This window comes from Pipistrellus hanaki (assembly GCF_964339955.1).
Source record: "Pipistrellus hanaki genome assembly, chromosome: X".
Classification (NCBI taxonomy): Eukaryota; Metazoa; Chordata; class Mammalia; order Chiroptera; family Vespertilionidae; genus Pipistrellus; species Pipistrellus hanaki.
The window spans coordinates 48,871,685-48,884,843 of record NC_140524.1 but is presented as its reverse complement, the minus strand read 5'-3'; the positions used below and the strand labels follow the sequence as shown (position 1 = coordinate 48,884,843).

The 13,159-nt window shown below is 37.3% G+C and overlaps 2 protein-coding genes across 2 annotated transcripts in view; one reads left to right on the top strand and one right to left on the bottom strand.

The window, feature by feature from the left end:
• The window catches only part of MORC4 (MORC family CW-type zinc finger 4), a 737,287-nt gene that overhangs the window by 262,477 nt on the left and 461,651 nt on the right, over positions 1–13,159 (bottom strand). The gene's annotated exons all lie outside the window — the stretch shown is intronic.
• RADX (RPA1 related single stranded DNA binding protein, X-linked) overlaps positions 1–13,159 on the top strand; it is a 69,722-nt gene that overhangs the window by 42,413 nt on the left and 14,150 nt on the right. Inside the window, exon 12 of the mRNA XM_084870451.1 lies at positions 8,605–8,895. Within this exon, the coding sequence (XP_084726577.1) occupies positions 8,605–8,895 (291 nt within the window). The remainder of the gene's footprint in view (positions 1–8,604; positions 8,896–13,159) is intronic.

The following is a 13,159-nucleotide window of genomic DNA, read 5'->3' as shown; positions in this document are numbered from 1 at the left end:
ATTACTCTACCCAGCAAAGTTATTTAGAATGGAAGGTCAGATAAAGAACTTCACAGATAAGAAAAAGCTAAAGGAGTTCACCACCACCAAACCAGTATTATATGAAATGCTGAAAGGTATTCTTTAAGAAGAGGAAGAAGAACAAAAAAGTAAAGATAAAAATTATGAATAACAAATACGTATCAACAAGTGAACCCCAAAATCAAGTGAATTAAAAATCTGAGGAACAGAATAAACTGGTGAATATAATAGAATCAGGTGCATAGAAAGGGAGTGGACTGATAATTCTCAGGGGGAAAGGGGTATGGGGTTACAGGAAGAGACTGGAGAAAAATTGTACACCTATGGATAAGGACAGTTCAGGGGAGATAAGGGCAGAAAGTGGGGTGGGAACTGGGTAGAGGGGAGCTATAGGGGTGGGGGGAGAGGAGAAACTATTGAAATAATCTGAAAAATAAAGATTTATATTTTTTAAAAGTTAAAATTTTAATGGCATGCAGAAAGAACAGGCATAGAAGGTATAACTTCCAAAGCAACAAGAAAATAAGGAGAATTATGATAATTTGATAGGGCAGAAAAAATGGGTGGGGAGCAGAGAAAACTATATTTAAAATACAAAATAACATGACCAAAGTAATTCTAAATACATTAACAATTAAAATATAAATATAAACATGTTAAACTTTCAAAGATGGGCTTTAAAAATTTACCTAGTTAGATAATCTCAGAGAAAAACCAAGATGGTGGCATAGGTAAACACCTAACTGCAGCCTCACATAACAATTTCAAAAAAATACAACTAAAATACAAAATGGACATTATCCAGAACTACACGAAAGTTGACTGACTGGAAATTCTACAACTAGAAGGAAAGAGAAAACCAGAAGAAAAATCAGAGGAGCTGTAAAAGCCTAAGGTACAGAGATACTGTGTGGTGCGCTCGTGGGGAGAGGATGGAGTTGGAGAGGAGGGGGCGGCTGAGTGTCTGGCTAGCGTTCCCTAGCGGGCAGGAGATAAAAGCTCCAGACTGTGCTGAACCCCAGTTCTAGGCGAGACCCTGGGGACCCAGGCTCATAAAGAGGGAATCTAGGCTGTAGGGCAGAAACTCAGAGGAGCGGCAAAAGGCAGAGTCCCAGAGGCACGCACATTGCGCTCAGAGGATGGACTGTTGACTGTTCCACTGGATTGCCCTAGTGGGAAGGAGACAAAAGCTCCGGACTGCACTGAACTCCACTTCCAACCCCACTTCCAACTGCACTGAACCCCAGTTCTGGGCTCATTGGGGGAGAGACTAGATTGTCTGGTAGCGGGCGAAACTCGAGGGCACCTTTCTCTCAGAGGTGCTTGCAGCGAGTACCAAAGGACACTGAGGAACACTGAGACTCAGGAACCTCATAGGCTGGGGCTCACAGGAAGCCAAGGCTTTAGGCTCCACCCTGAAACTCTGCCCCATCCAAGCTGAACACAGAGGCTTTTGCAATTTTCCAAGTCTAGTCGAATAAGGCTGTCTCCCAGCATAGACACAGCTGATCCTCACAACCAATTGGCCAGGATGTCAGTTCCTCCTAGTGATACCAACAAGAATCAAAACTTAACTACAATAAGGCTATACACACACTCCACAAAGGGGTGCACCAAATGTGTCCACCTCAGGTAACTGGGAGGCTGACCCACTGAACCATATAGAACACCTTAGCACACAAAGCCACCCTATCAACTCACGGAAGCTACGAAAATGCCGAGACAAGGAAACAGATCACAAACGAAAGAAATGGAGGACAAAAAGCAACTGGATATAGAGTTCAAAGCATGGTTACAAGGTTTTTCAAGAATTTCCTATAAAAGGCCGATAAAATAATGAGACCTATGAGTATATGAAAAGGGATCAACTAGAAATAAAGAATACATCGTCTGAAATAAAGAATATTATACAGAGTCCTAAAAACAAAATGGAAGATCGCAAGAATCAAGTCAAAGATTTGGAATATAAAGAGCCAGAAGACACTCCTCTGCAGAAGCAAGAAGACAAGAGAATCCAGAAAGTTGAAAATAATGTAAGAAACCTCTTGGACAACTTCAAGCGAACCAACATCAGAATTATGGGGGTCCCAGAAGATGGAGAGAGAGCAAGATACCAAAAACATATTGGAAGAAATTGTGACAGAAAACTTCCCCCACCTGGTGAAAGAATTAGACTTACAAGTCCAGGAAGTGCACAGAACCCCAAACAACAGGATTCCAAAGAGGACCACACCAAGACACATCATAATTAAAATGCCAAGAGCAAAAGACAAAGAGAGAATATTAAAAGCAGCAAGAGAAAAAGTTAGTTACCTACAAGGGAGCACCGATACGATTGTCAGCTGATTTCTCAACAGAAACCATGCAGGCCAGACGGGAATAGCAAGAAATATTCAGGGTGATGAACAGCCAAAAATACTCTATCCAGCAAAGCTATCATTCAGAATCGAAGGCCAGATAAAGAGCTTCACAAATAAAAAAAATCTAAAAGAGTTCATCACCACCAAACCAGAATTATATGAATTACTAAAGGGGGTTCTTTAGGAAGAGGAAGAAAATAAAGATAAAAAAGAATTATGAACAACAAATACATAACTATCAACAAGTGAATCTAAAAACCAAGGGAATTAAAAAATCTGATGAACAATATTAACTGGTGAATATAATAGAATCAGAGGTATGGAAGGGGAGTGAACTGACGATTCTCAGGGAAAAGGGGAGTGAGGGGTGCGGGAAGAGACTGAACATAAACTATGCACCTATGGACGAGGACAATGGGGAGTTGGGAAAGGGCAGAGGGTGGGGGTGGGGTGGGAACCTTGTGGAGGGGAACAATGGAGGGGGGAAAAGTGAGGAACATTTTTGATAATATGAACAATAAAGATTTATTTTAAAAATGTTTTAAATAAAATAAAATAAATAAATAAAAATTTACCTAGTTATATGCTGCATGTAAAAGACACACTTAAGCAAATTTATATTAAAATTTGAATATAAATAAGAGACCAAGGATATACCATACATATATTAAAGGAAAGATAATGTAGCAATAGTGATATGAGATAAGCAATTTATATTTACCCGTATTTTCCGGCGTATAAGACGACCCCCTAATTTTACAGTTAAAACATAGGTTTAGGCCTATATTCACTGTATAAGACTACCCCTCACTTCAAAGAAAAGACTTACTTTGCCGTCAAGATCTGCAGGTAATTTTTGTGCAATTTTGGTCTTTTGCCCCCGATTTTCGGTTGACTTTTTTTCGTTTCAAAGGTCGTCTTATACACCGGAAAATATGCCCTAGTCAGTTTGGTTCATTGGATAGAGCTTGGCCTGTGGACTGAAGGGTCCCAGTATGGATAATTACCTTTATATTTCATTTCTCTTTTTCTACATTTCTTTCTTGACTATTAAAAATATAGAAAACATTACTGATAATTGTTAGTTATTTCAGACAGATCTCAAAGAAACTGATAATTAAGTGTTTGTAATTATTTTTTTTTTTAAAGAACATCCCCATTCATGGCTAGAGACCAAACCTTATTAAGTTAGTGTGCCATCCCTAGCCGGTTTGACTCAGTGGGTAGAGCGTCAGCCTGCAGACCAAAGGGTCCCAGGTTTTATTCCTGTCAAGGGCATGTACCTTGGTTGCAAGCTCCTCCATGGTCAGGGCGCCTGCAGGAGACAATCAGTGTGTTTCTCTCATATTGATGTTTCTCTCTGTCTTTCCCTCTCTGTTCCATTCTCCCTAGAAACCAATGAAAAAATATCCTCTGGTGAGGATTAACAACAACAACAAAAAGTTAGTGTGCCAAGCCTCCAAAGGCATTTCTGTTACAAGATAGTTTCTCAGGAAGTGGCTAATGAAGGTTATAATCGTTCTTTCTAAACTACAAAGCTCTTTTACATTCCTTATTTTTTTATATTTTTAAAATTGATTATAATTGGCATATGACATTATATTAGTTTCAGGTGTGCAACATGATTATATATTTGTATATATTGTGAAGTGTGCACCACAATAAGTCAACATCTGTCTCCATACATACATATTTACATTTTTTCTTGTGATAAGAAATTTTAAGATCTACATTCCTAGTAACTTTCAAATATGCAGCAGAGTATTATTAACTGTAGTCACCCTGTGTACATTTTGTTCCCATGACTTATTTTATGACTGGAAATTTATACCTTTTGACCACTTTCACCCATTTCACTTCTCACCTCTGGCATTCACTAATCTGTTCTCTGTATCTATAAACTCAGTTTTTTTTCCTTGTGGTTTTTTTTTTTTTTTTAATTTCACATATAAGTGATATCATAATAGTGTTTTTCTTTCTGTGACTGATTTATTTCACTTAGCATAATGCCTTCAAGGTCCATTCATGTTTTTGGAAATGCAAGATTTTGTTATATTTTATGGTTGAATAATATTTCATATATATATATATATATATATATATATATATGTATATACATTCACATTTCATTATCCATTCATCCATCAATGGACTCTTAGGTTGTTTCTATATCTTGGCTATCTATCTATATAAAAGGCTAATATGTAAAGTGTCCCCTCAGGAGTTCAACCAGGAGACTGGGAGTTTGATTGCTCATTATTTGTGCTGACCACCAGGGGGCGGCGCAGAATAAAGGAAGGCCCCAGCCAGCAGCCAGCAACCAGCAACCGGGAAAGGAAGGCTGGAAGGCCCAGATTGGCCCTGATGGTTGGCCAAGCCTAGGGATCCTACCTGTGCACAAATTTCTGCACCAGGCCTCTAGTTGTAAATAATTCTACAATAGACATGGGGCTGCATCTATCTTTTCAAGTTAGTGTTTTTGTTTTTTTTAGATTAATATCCAGAAGTGGATTTGCTGAATCATACAGTAGTTGTGTTTTTACTTTTTTGAGGACACTCCATACTGTTTTCTATAGTGGCTGCACCAATTTACATTCCCACCAATAGTGCACAAGGGTTCACTTTTCTCTATATCCTCACCAACACTTGTAATTTCTTATATTTTTAATAATAGCCATTCTCAATGTAAGGCGATATCTCATTATGTTTTTGATGTGCATTTCTCTGATGATTAGTGATATTGAGACCCTTTCCATGTTGGCCATATGTATGTCTTCATTGGAAAAATGTCTATTCAGATCCTCTGCCCATTTTTAAATCAGATTGTTTTGGGGGTAAGGTTTGCTATTAAGTTGAATAAGTTATTTAGATATTTTGGATGTCAACCACTCATATGATTTGCAATTATTTTCTTCTATTCAGTAGCTTGATTTTTTATTTTGTTGATGCTTTCCTTTTCTGTACAGAAGCTTTTTAGTTTGATATAGTCCTATTTGTTTATTATATTGCAATTTTAATGAATGAATTAGTTTTATGTGTGTTAACATGGTTACTGATGTATTCCCAGCTATGTTTCATAATAGTTTTGGAAATTACTATCCACAAAAGACTCATTTGTGAGTGTGGACTTATAGTGCTGGTTTTTTTTCAAGGTTACAAAGTTGAACATTTTATCATTTATATCTGATAACTTAGATAAATAAATAAAACATACATTGAATGTTAACAATAAACAGTAACAGTGCTACTGAAATATAAGACATTGCAGGTAACCTCTGACTTACACAACTCTTTAAAAAGTCTGTTATATATTTGGTACTAATTATAGAACTTATCACTGGACTATCCTATTATTTTCTTATAGATCTTGTTCCAGGGTTGGGGTCAGTGGAACCAAGAGAGGAAGAGAAAATGAAAATAGTTCCTCTCCCTCTCCCATGCCTCTATATACCCCTGCCTATAACTCTTATCTACATAATGACATGCTCAGAGTAGGTTTTGTGAAGAAAAAAAAACCACCATTGCTGCATGCAAGCATGTATACTGTGTCCTTTTTTACCTCACAACTTAAATGTGGTCTTCCCCTGAATATTTTCTCATTTAACTATAAATCTGCTCTCAACGGAAAGAAGGGTAAAATGAATCATTAAAATAATAGTGACCATTATAATTACATTATATAATCATATATATTTAAACAAAAGTATAATTTTTCTAGATAATTAACCTGTATCATAATCATGCTTTAGGCTTAAAAACATAATATGGCCCGGCCTATGTTGCTCAGTGGTTGAGTGTCAATCCATGAACCAAGAGGTCACCTGTTTGATTCTCAGTCAGGCAGGCTCGATCCCCAGTAGAAGGCATGTGGGAGGCAACTGATAGATGTTTCTCTCTCATCAATGTTTCTGTCTACCTATCTATCCCTCTCTCTAGAATCAATAAAAATATTTTTTAAAAAGATAATGTGTTTCTTATGGCAATTTTAACAATATTCAAGCTAAAAATAAAATAATTCTAGTTCATAATATTCTTATTTTTAGAAAAACCTGAACTATAAATGTATTTGGTCTGCTTCTTAATTGTTACCTTTAAAATATTGCTGCTGATAACCAGTGTCTACAAATACCTCTTTTATTAAATTTATACACATTGTATTGATTATGAACATATAATTGGAATAGGTAAGTACAGTCCCAAGTTACTAAATTAAAAAATTAAAAAGCATGATTTTTCACAGGAATTTTTACTATATTTATACCTTGCCAATCCTTAATATTAACACTAAAAAAAAAAAAGAAAATAAGCATATAAAATATTCTGACATTCCTGCCAGGGTCAACCATAGTTTTTTTTTATAAGGTAAATGTAATTTCTTAATTTTTAAAAATTAGAATAGCCTATAACTTGTTCTTTGCATAATATATTTTTAACAAGTCAATCATGAACACACAATATAACTTGGGTCATTGTCATAGCTACTTATTGCTGCTCTAATTATGTACTTTTATTAGTTTAGGGAGGGGATATTTATTTCTAGAAAGTAAAAATATTAAATCGTTGCCCAATTTTCAGTTTAGTCTAATACTATTAGCTTTGAATTTTTCTGTTGGCATTGATTGGTTCCTTTCCTTTTCATGTGTGCTTAAATATTTTAATATTTTTGTTGTCAAGCATTTTATGAGATGTTAAATGAATTCATCAACTGAATTTTGAGTTTAAAGAGTCTTGTAATATTGTAGTATTTTAAATTCCTGGTAAGAAGTGTGTGTTCATCTTCTTTATCTTTTCTTATAGTTTAATCTAGTATTTTATCTTGTAATAAAATTTTAGTAAGTCTCTTGTGAGGTTTAAGAAACCAAAATGTAGCTGATTTGGCTCAGTGGATAGAGCATCAGTCTGCAGAGTGAAGGGTCCCGGGTTCGATTCTGGTCAAGGGCACATGCCCTGGTTGCAGGCTGATCCCCAGTCAGGAGCATGCAGGAGGCAGCCGATCAATGATTCACTCTCATTATTGATGTTTCTATCTCTCTCTCCCTCTCCCTTCCTCTCTGAAATGAATAAAAATATATATTTTTTAAAGTACCCAAAAAGTAGTCTAAGAATATGGAATAAAGTTAGGAAAGCAAAAGTAGTATATTAATCAAACTGAAACCTTACTATTGATGCTCCTTTCTGTCTCATCAAGGCTGTTGTGTTGTTTTTTGTTTGTTTGTTTGTGTGTTTTTTAATGCTAGGGTAAAAATAAACAGCAAGGTATAAGCAGCCTGCATGGAAGCAATTCAGCAGCCATGGTAAACTTTGAAATAGAGTTGCTGTCAGCTTTCCTCAGCTAGTAGAACTGACAACATAAGGCTCTTGTTCCAAATCTATTTTTTCTTATTCTACCATATATCTTCAGTTTCCAGGGTATAGTATTCAATTAAAATTGTATTTCACAAAATTTCTTAGCACAGTACTAAATTTCTTAGTACATAATAGGTGCTTAATAATTAGTTGCTGAATGAATGAATGTCATAATGTGTGGGGGAGAGATTATATTCTGCCTTAGAAACTGTGTTAGATAAACTACATAAATGATAAATTAACTTGATGTTAGAGAACAATCTAGAATTGAAGCAGTCTTTCATCTCAATTTAGTTCCCTCTTTGTTTTTCATATGTCATTTATATCTGAAAGAGGTATCATATAAATGAATGGTCCTTTTGAAGGTGAGTGATATGCAAGGAAAAGACTGTCTTGTGTTTGTTCAGACTACTTTTAGCAAAGATGAACAAAATATTGTTTTAATCTTAAATTCCACCAATAATGAGTGGTGGTTCCATCTCTAAAGGTTATTACTTTCATGAATTTGTTTTATCTTGAACTTGTCACTGAATATAAAAGGAATATATGTTTATTTAAGAACATTTAGAAAATACAGAAAAAAATATAAAGAAGATAATTAACAAATATCCATAAAGCCATTAACAGAGGAAATAATATTATTTTTTAATACTTTAGATTCTAAAGTTTAGAATAAAAGTTTATTTTGAAAGTAATTTTAGTTCTTTCCTCACTTTAATAAGAATTATCTTTTAGATATTCAATCTACATTTTGTAGGTATTTGTTAGATTTTTTAAAGTTACTTAAACCATTCCTCTTTAATCTTTTTGTTCTCTTTTTGGCTTGATTTGCTTAATTTATAGGTCAATTGTATTTATCTTATTGTGTCTTTAACAGGTAGAGAAAATGCAAGCACTGGTATTAAATGGAAAGCCAGAAAAACTCTAACTCATAGGTGGGAAAGTCAACTGTGGAGAGAGAAAAAGTTTGGCTTAAGAGATCACCTACATTACAGCTTTGTTTATCCTGAAAGTATTCCACGGAAATTTGTTTTCGAACACAAAAAATTTCTTATTCAGCAGTATAATTGTCAGCCTGCAAAATACTTAGCACCAGAAGAAAGGCCCCCAAAACTTAGTGATTTTAAGAGTGCCCAAAGTCTTGGACATTTTGAAATAACCATCCTAGGTAAGTTAACTGTTTTTCCCTTTAGGTATTATTCATTTAATATATTTTAAATATAGATGATAGTGTTTTGCTTCAAAAAAAAAATGAAGTACTCTCACAAAAAAATTAAGCTCAAGGAGCGCTTTTGTTTGGTTCAAACCAAAGGAATAGAGCACTAGTTCTGGAATACATTAAGCTCTAACTGTGGGCTTTTAAACATTGGCAAGTCCTTGGAAAGTATTTGGGGGGAAAAGATTAGGAACCTAGGGAACTTTCCTAATCCCAGACCGACTACTTCTAAAACTGTTTCTGTTCTCTGTTAGCCACCACTTTCTTGCCCATATTCTCTGTCTCTTATTCAGAGCATCTGAACCATCAAAACTAAAATGTAGGTTAAAGAGAAAAGGGTACCAATCAATAGATGCTCCTATAAACATGGGTCTGTTTAGCCCTGAAGAAAATAAAATTCTCAAGTAACTCAGGTTGAACAGAAAAAAACTACTGAATAAACATCCCATGTCTAATAAGGAAAATAAGCTAATTTCCTCAGCTTGTTTAAAATTGAGAAGTAGCTACAGAATTTATAGAATTATAAAGGAATCAATACATTTTATATATTTATTTTAAGTTTGTTTTTAATGAGTGAAATCTACATAAAAATATTTCTATTAATAATATAAAATTTTAGCCAAAATGAACTAATTTCAAAGTCAAGGAAAACATTTTATTTGAATTTGTGTTTTAAAGAAAGATCTTGTTACCTTAAAATGAAAGAATAAGGAAAAATCATTGGCAAATTAATTAAATGCCTAAAAGAAATTGCAAATCATAGATTTTTACATCTGGACTACTGGAATAAATTACTTTGACCTTTATCAAAATTCCTTTTTCTTCTTTACTCTCTCCTACTCCCACTTCCCTACCTTCTTACACATAAATATGTACATACATGTGTATAATCTACGAAATGTGTGAATTTCTATTCACTCTGTTAGAGTCTTACATCTAAATTTCAGATGCTTCTTTTCACTAGAGTGCATTCTTGGTCTTTGGGGGTCAAGCTTATCAGTCTTAGTTTTATATCTAGGAAACAAATATTACAGCAACAACTTCCCTTTCTATCACAAAAATCTAACCATGGAAATAATGAGTTCATCTGAAAACACATAAATTGAATATTTTTCTTCTTTTTAACATGTTACTGGTTCATTAAACATCTCAAATAATTGTAAAACTTTGAGGCTTTTGCTATGCATCACATAAAAGCAAGAATCAAACGTGAAGAAGGCAAATTTATCATTCTTCCCAACTACTTCCAATCCATATTAGAATTATACTGTTTTATATCTTGCCTGTTTTCAATGATTTAAGATGGTTAACAGGAATAAAAAACAATGAAAAATAAACCATGTATGGCTAAAACAAAACAGAATATTTAAAATAAAACAAAGAGTAGGTGTTACTAGGTACTTGAAAATAACCAAAATTTTATCATTTGGTAGCAATCTTATGTCTTCTTTCTGGCAAGAAGGGGAAAAATGTATTTTTTTTTTTTTTTCCTGATGAGATATTTTAGAGTTCAAAGAAATTTGGAAATCTAGTCCTACTTTCTGGCTAGGTTGAAGTCAGGCCATATAAATTATGTTTCCTTAGTTTTCTATTTCAGAGAAAACAAAAATATGTAGGAAACCTGTTTATTTCTTTAACAAAACTCTGAATTCTAGTTTTAACCAAAGAATCACAAATCCTATATAATAAAAGGGTAATATCCAAATTGACTCTAAAAGGGGAACGAACAGGAATGACTGGTCACTATGATGTGCACTGACCACCAGGGGGCAGACACTCAATGAAGGAGCTGGCCCCTGGTGATCAGTGTGCTCCCACAGGGGGTGCACCACTCAACCACAAGCCAGGCTGACGGCTGTGAGTGCAGCAGCAGTGATGGGAGCCTCTCCCACCTCCTTGGCAGCACTAAGGATGTCTGACTGTGGCTCCTGGGCTGCCAGAGGGATGTCTGACTGTCAGCTTAGGCCCAATCCCCAGTAGACATCCCCTGAAGGGTCCTGGACTGTGAGAGGGTACAGGCCAGGCTGAGGGACACCCCCATCCCAAGTGTACAAATTTTCGTGCACCAAGTCTCTAGTGTTATTAATAATATATAATCTAAATCACCTTAATTTGCAGTTTAAGAATCAACTGAAAGTAGTATCAATGACATGCTGATAATAAAGCTATCTTCCTGAAAATATCAGAATTTCCAACTTCAGATATTTTCTCAATTTCAAAGCATATTTTCTTTCTTTCATATTTGCAAGTTGGACTGCTTCTTATAGTCAATAGATGCATTGAATGCAGTGTTTGCTTTTTATTTAAAACTAGGAGCCCAGTGCACAATTTGTACACTGGGGTGGGGGGTCTCTCAGTCCACCCTACCCCTTCTCACATACTGGGAGCACTCAGGGGATATCCTACCCATGGGGAGCTGGCCTAAGCCACAGTCTGGCCTCCTTTTGTGGGAGGCAACTGGGCTGATCAGGGGAAAGCACCAGCCCCATCACCCTGCTGCTGTAGCCGCTGCCAGTCACTGCAGCCACCAAAGTGTTTTCATCAACACAGACTCCAGTCCCTTCACCATGAAAAAATGACAACTTTCTTTAGGCATTTTTAAGATAAGTCTTTCATAGGATATGACATTTCTTTCTTTTTTTTTTATCCTCACCTGAGGATATGTTTCCATTGAACTTTAGAGAATGTGAAAGAGGGAAATATAGAGAGAAACATCAAAGTGAGAGGGACACTTTGATTGGTTGTCTCATGCATGAGCCCTGACCTAGGCCCAAGCCAGAGAGGAGCCTGCAACCTAGTTACATGCCCTTGATCAGAATCAAACTCGGACTCTGCGGTCTGCAAGCCTAGGCATTATCCACTGAGCCTAACTGGCTAGGGCAGGATATGACATTTCTTAGCCCTCCAGCATTGGACCTTCGTTTTTCTCTCCAAGAGTGTGGTGGAAAAAGCCTAGATCAACTTTTTGGATTCTTATACCCAAGTTACTAAGAATATTACCAGTGGCATACAGGGAACTTAGCCAATGAGTGGTCAGAAAAGGTGTTTCCTCTGTAATCACCAGCTCCGCCCCTGCCAAGACCTAAAGCCTTGGGGTCTGGGCAGGGGACCCCTGGCTCCCTCTAATCGCTGGCTCTGCCCCTACCCAGGCCACAAGCCTCTGGCCCAGACTTGGGACCTGGGCAGGAGCCCCCCAGCTCAGGCCCTTCCCAGGTTGCTCAGGACCCACACTACCTCAGAGAGACCTGGGTGCCAAGAAAGTTCCCAGGACCCAGGCTGCTGGGCGCCTACATATGCAAATCAACCGCCATCTTTGTTGGGTTAATTTGCATACTCACTCTGATTGTCTGTGGGCATAGCAGAGGTACAGTCAATTTACTTCTTTGTCTATTTTTAGGTACTAGAAGCCCGGTGCACAAAACTCGTGCTCAGGGGTTAAGGTGTGTCCCTCAGCCCAGCCTACACCCTCTCCAATCTGGACCCCTCGAGGGATGTCCAACTGCACATTCAGACCCAATCCCAATGGGATTTGGCCTGAACGGGCAGTTGGACATCCGTCTCACAATCCAGGACTGCTGGCTCCCAACTGCTCTCCTGCCTGCCTTCCTGATTGCCCCTAACCTCTTCTGCCTGCCAGCCTGATTACCCCGCTTCCAGCCTGATTGATGTCTAACTGCTCCCCTGCAGCCTGTTTGCCCCCAACTTTCCTCATCTGCCAGCCTGTTCACCTCTAACTGCCTTCCCCTGCAGGGTTGATCCCCTCCAACTGCCCTCCCTTGCAGGCCTGGTGCCTCCCAACTGCCCTCCCCTGCTGGCCATCTTGTGGTAGCCATCTTGTATCCACATAGGAGCAACCATCTTTGACCACATGGGGGCAGCCATCTTGTGTATTGGAATGATGGTCAATCTGCATATTACTTTTATTATTTAGGATAGAGGCCTGGTGCATGGGTGGAGGCCAGAAGGGTGTCCTGGATCAGGATGGGGGTTCTCTTGGGGTATGGGGCGGCCTGAGCAAGGGGCCTGTGGTGGTTTACAGGCCAGCCATGCCTCCTGGCGACCCAAGTGGAGGCCCTGGTATCTGGAATTTATTTACCTTTTACAATTGAAACTTTGTAGCCTGGAGCGTAGCCAAGCCTCCTGCTTGCTTTGTGGCTACAACCATTTCTGTTTGGATTTGTTTACCTTCTATAAATGAAACTTTGTAGCCTTGATT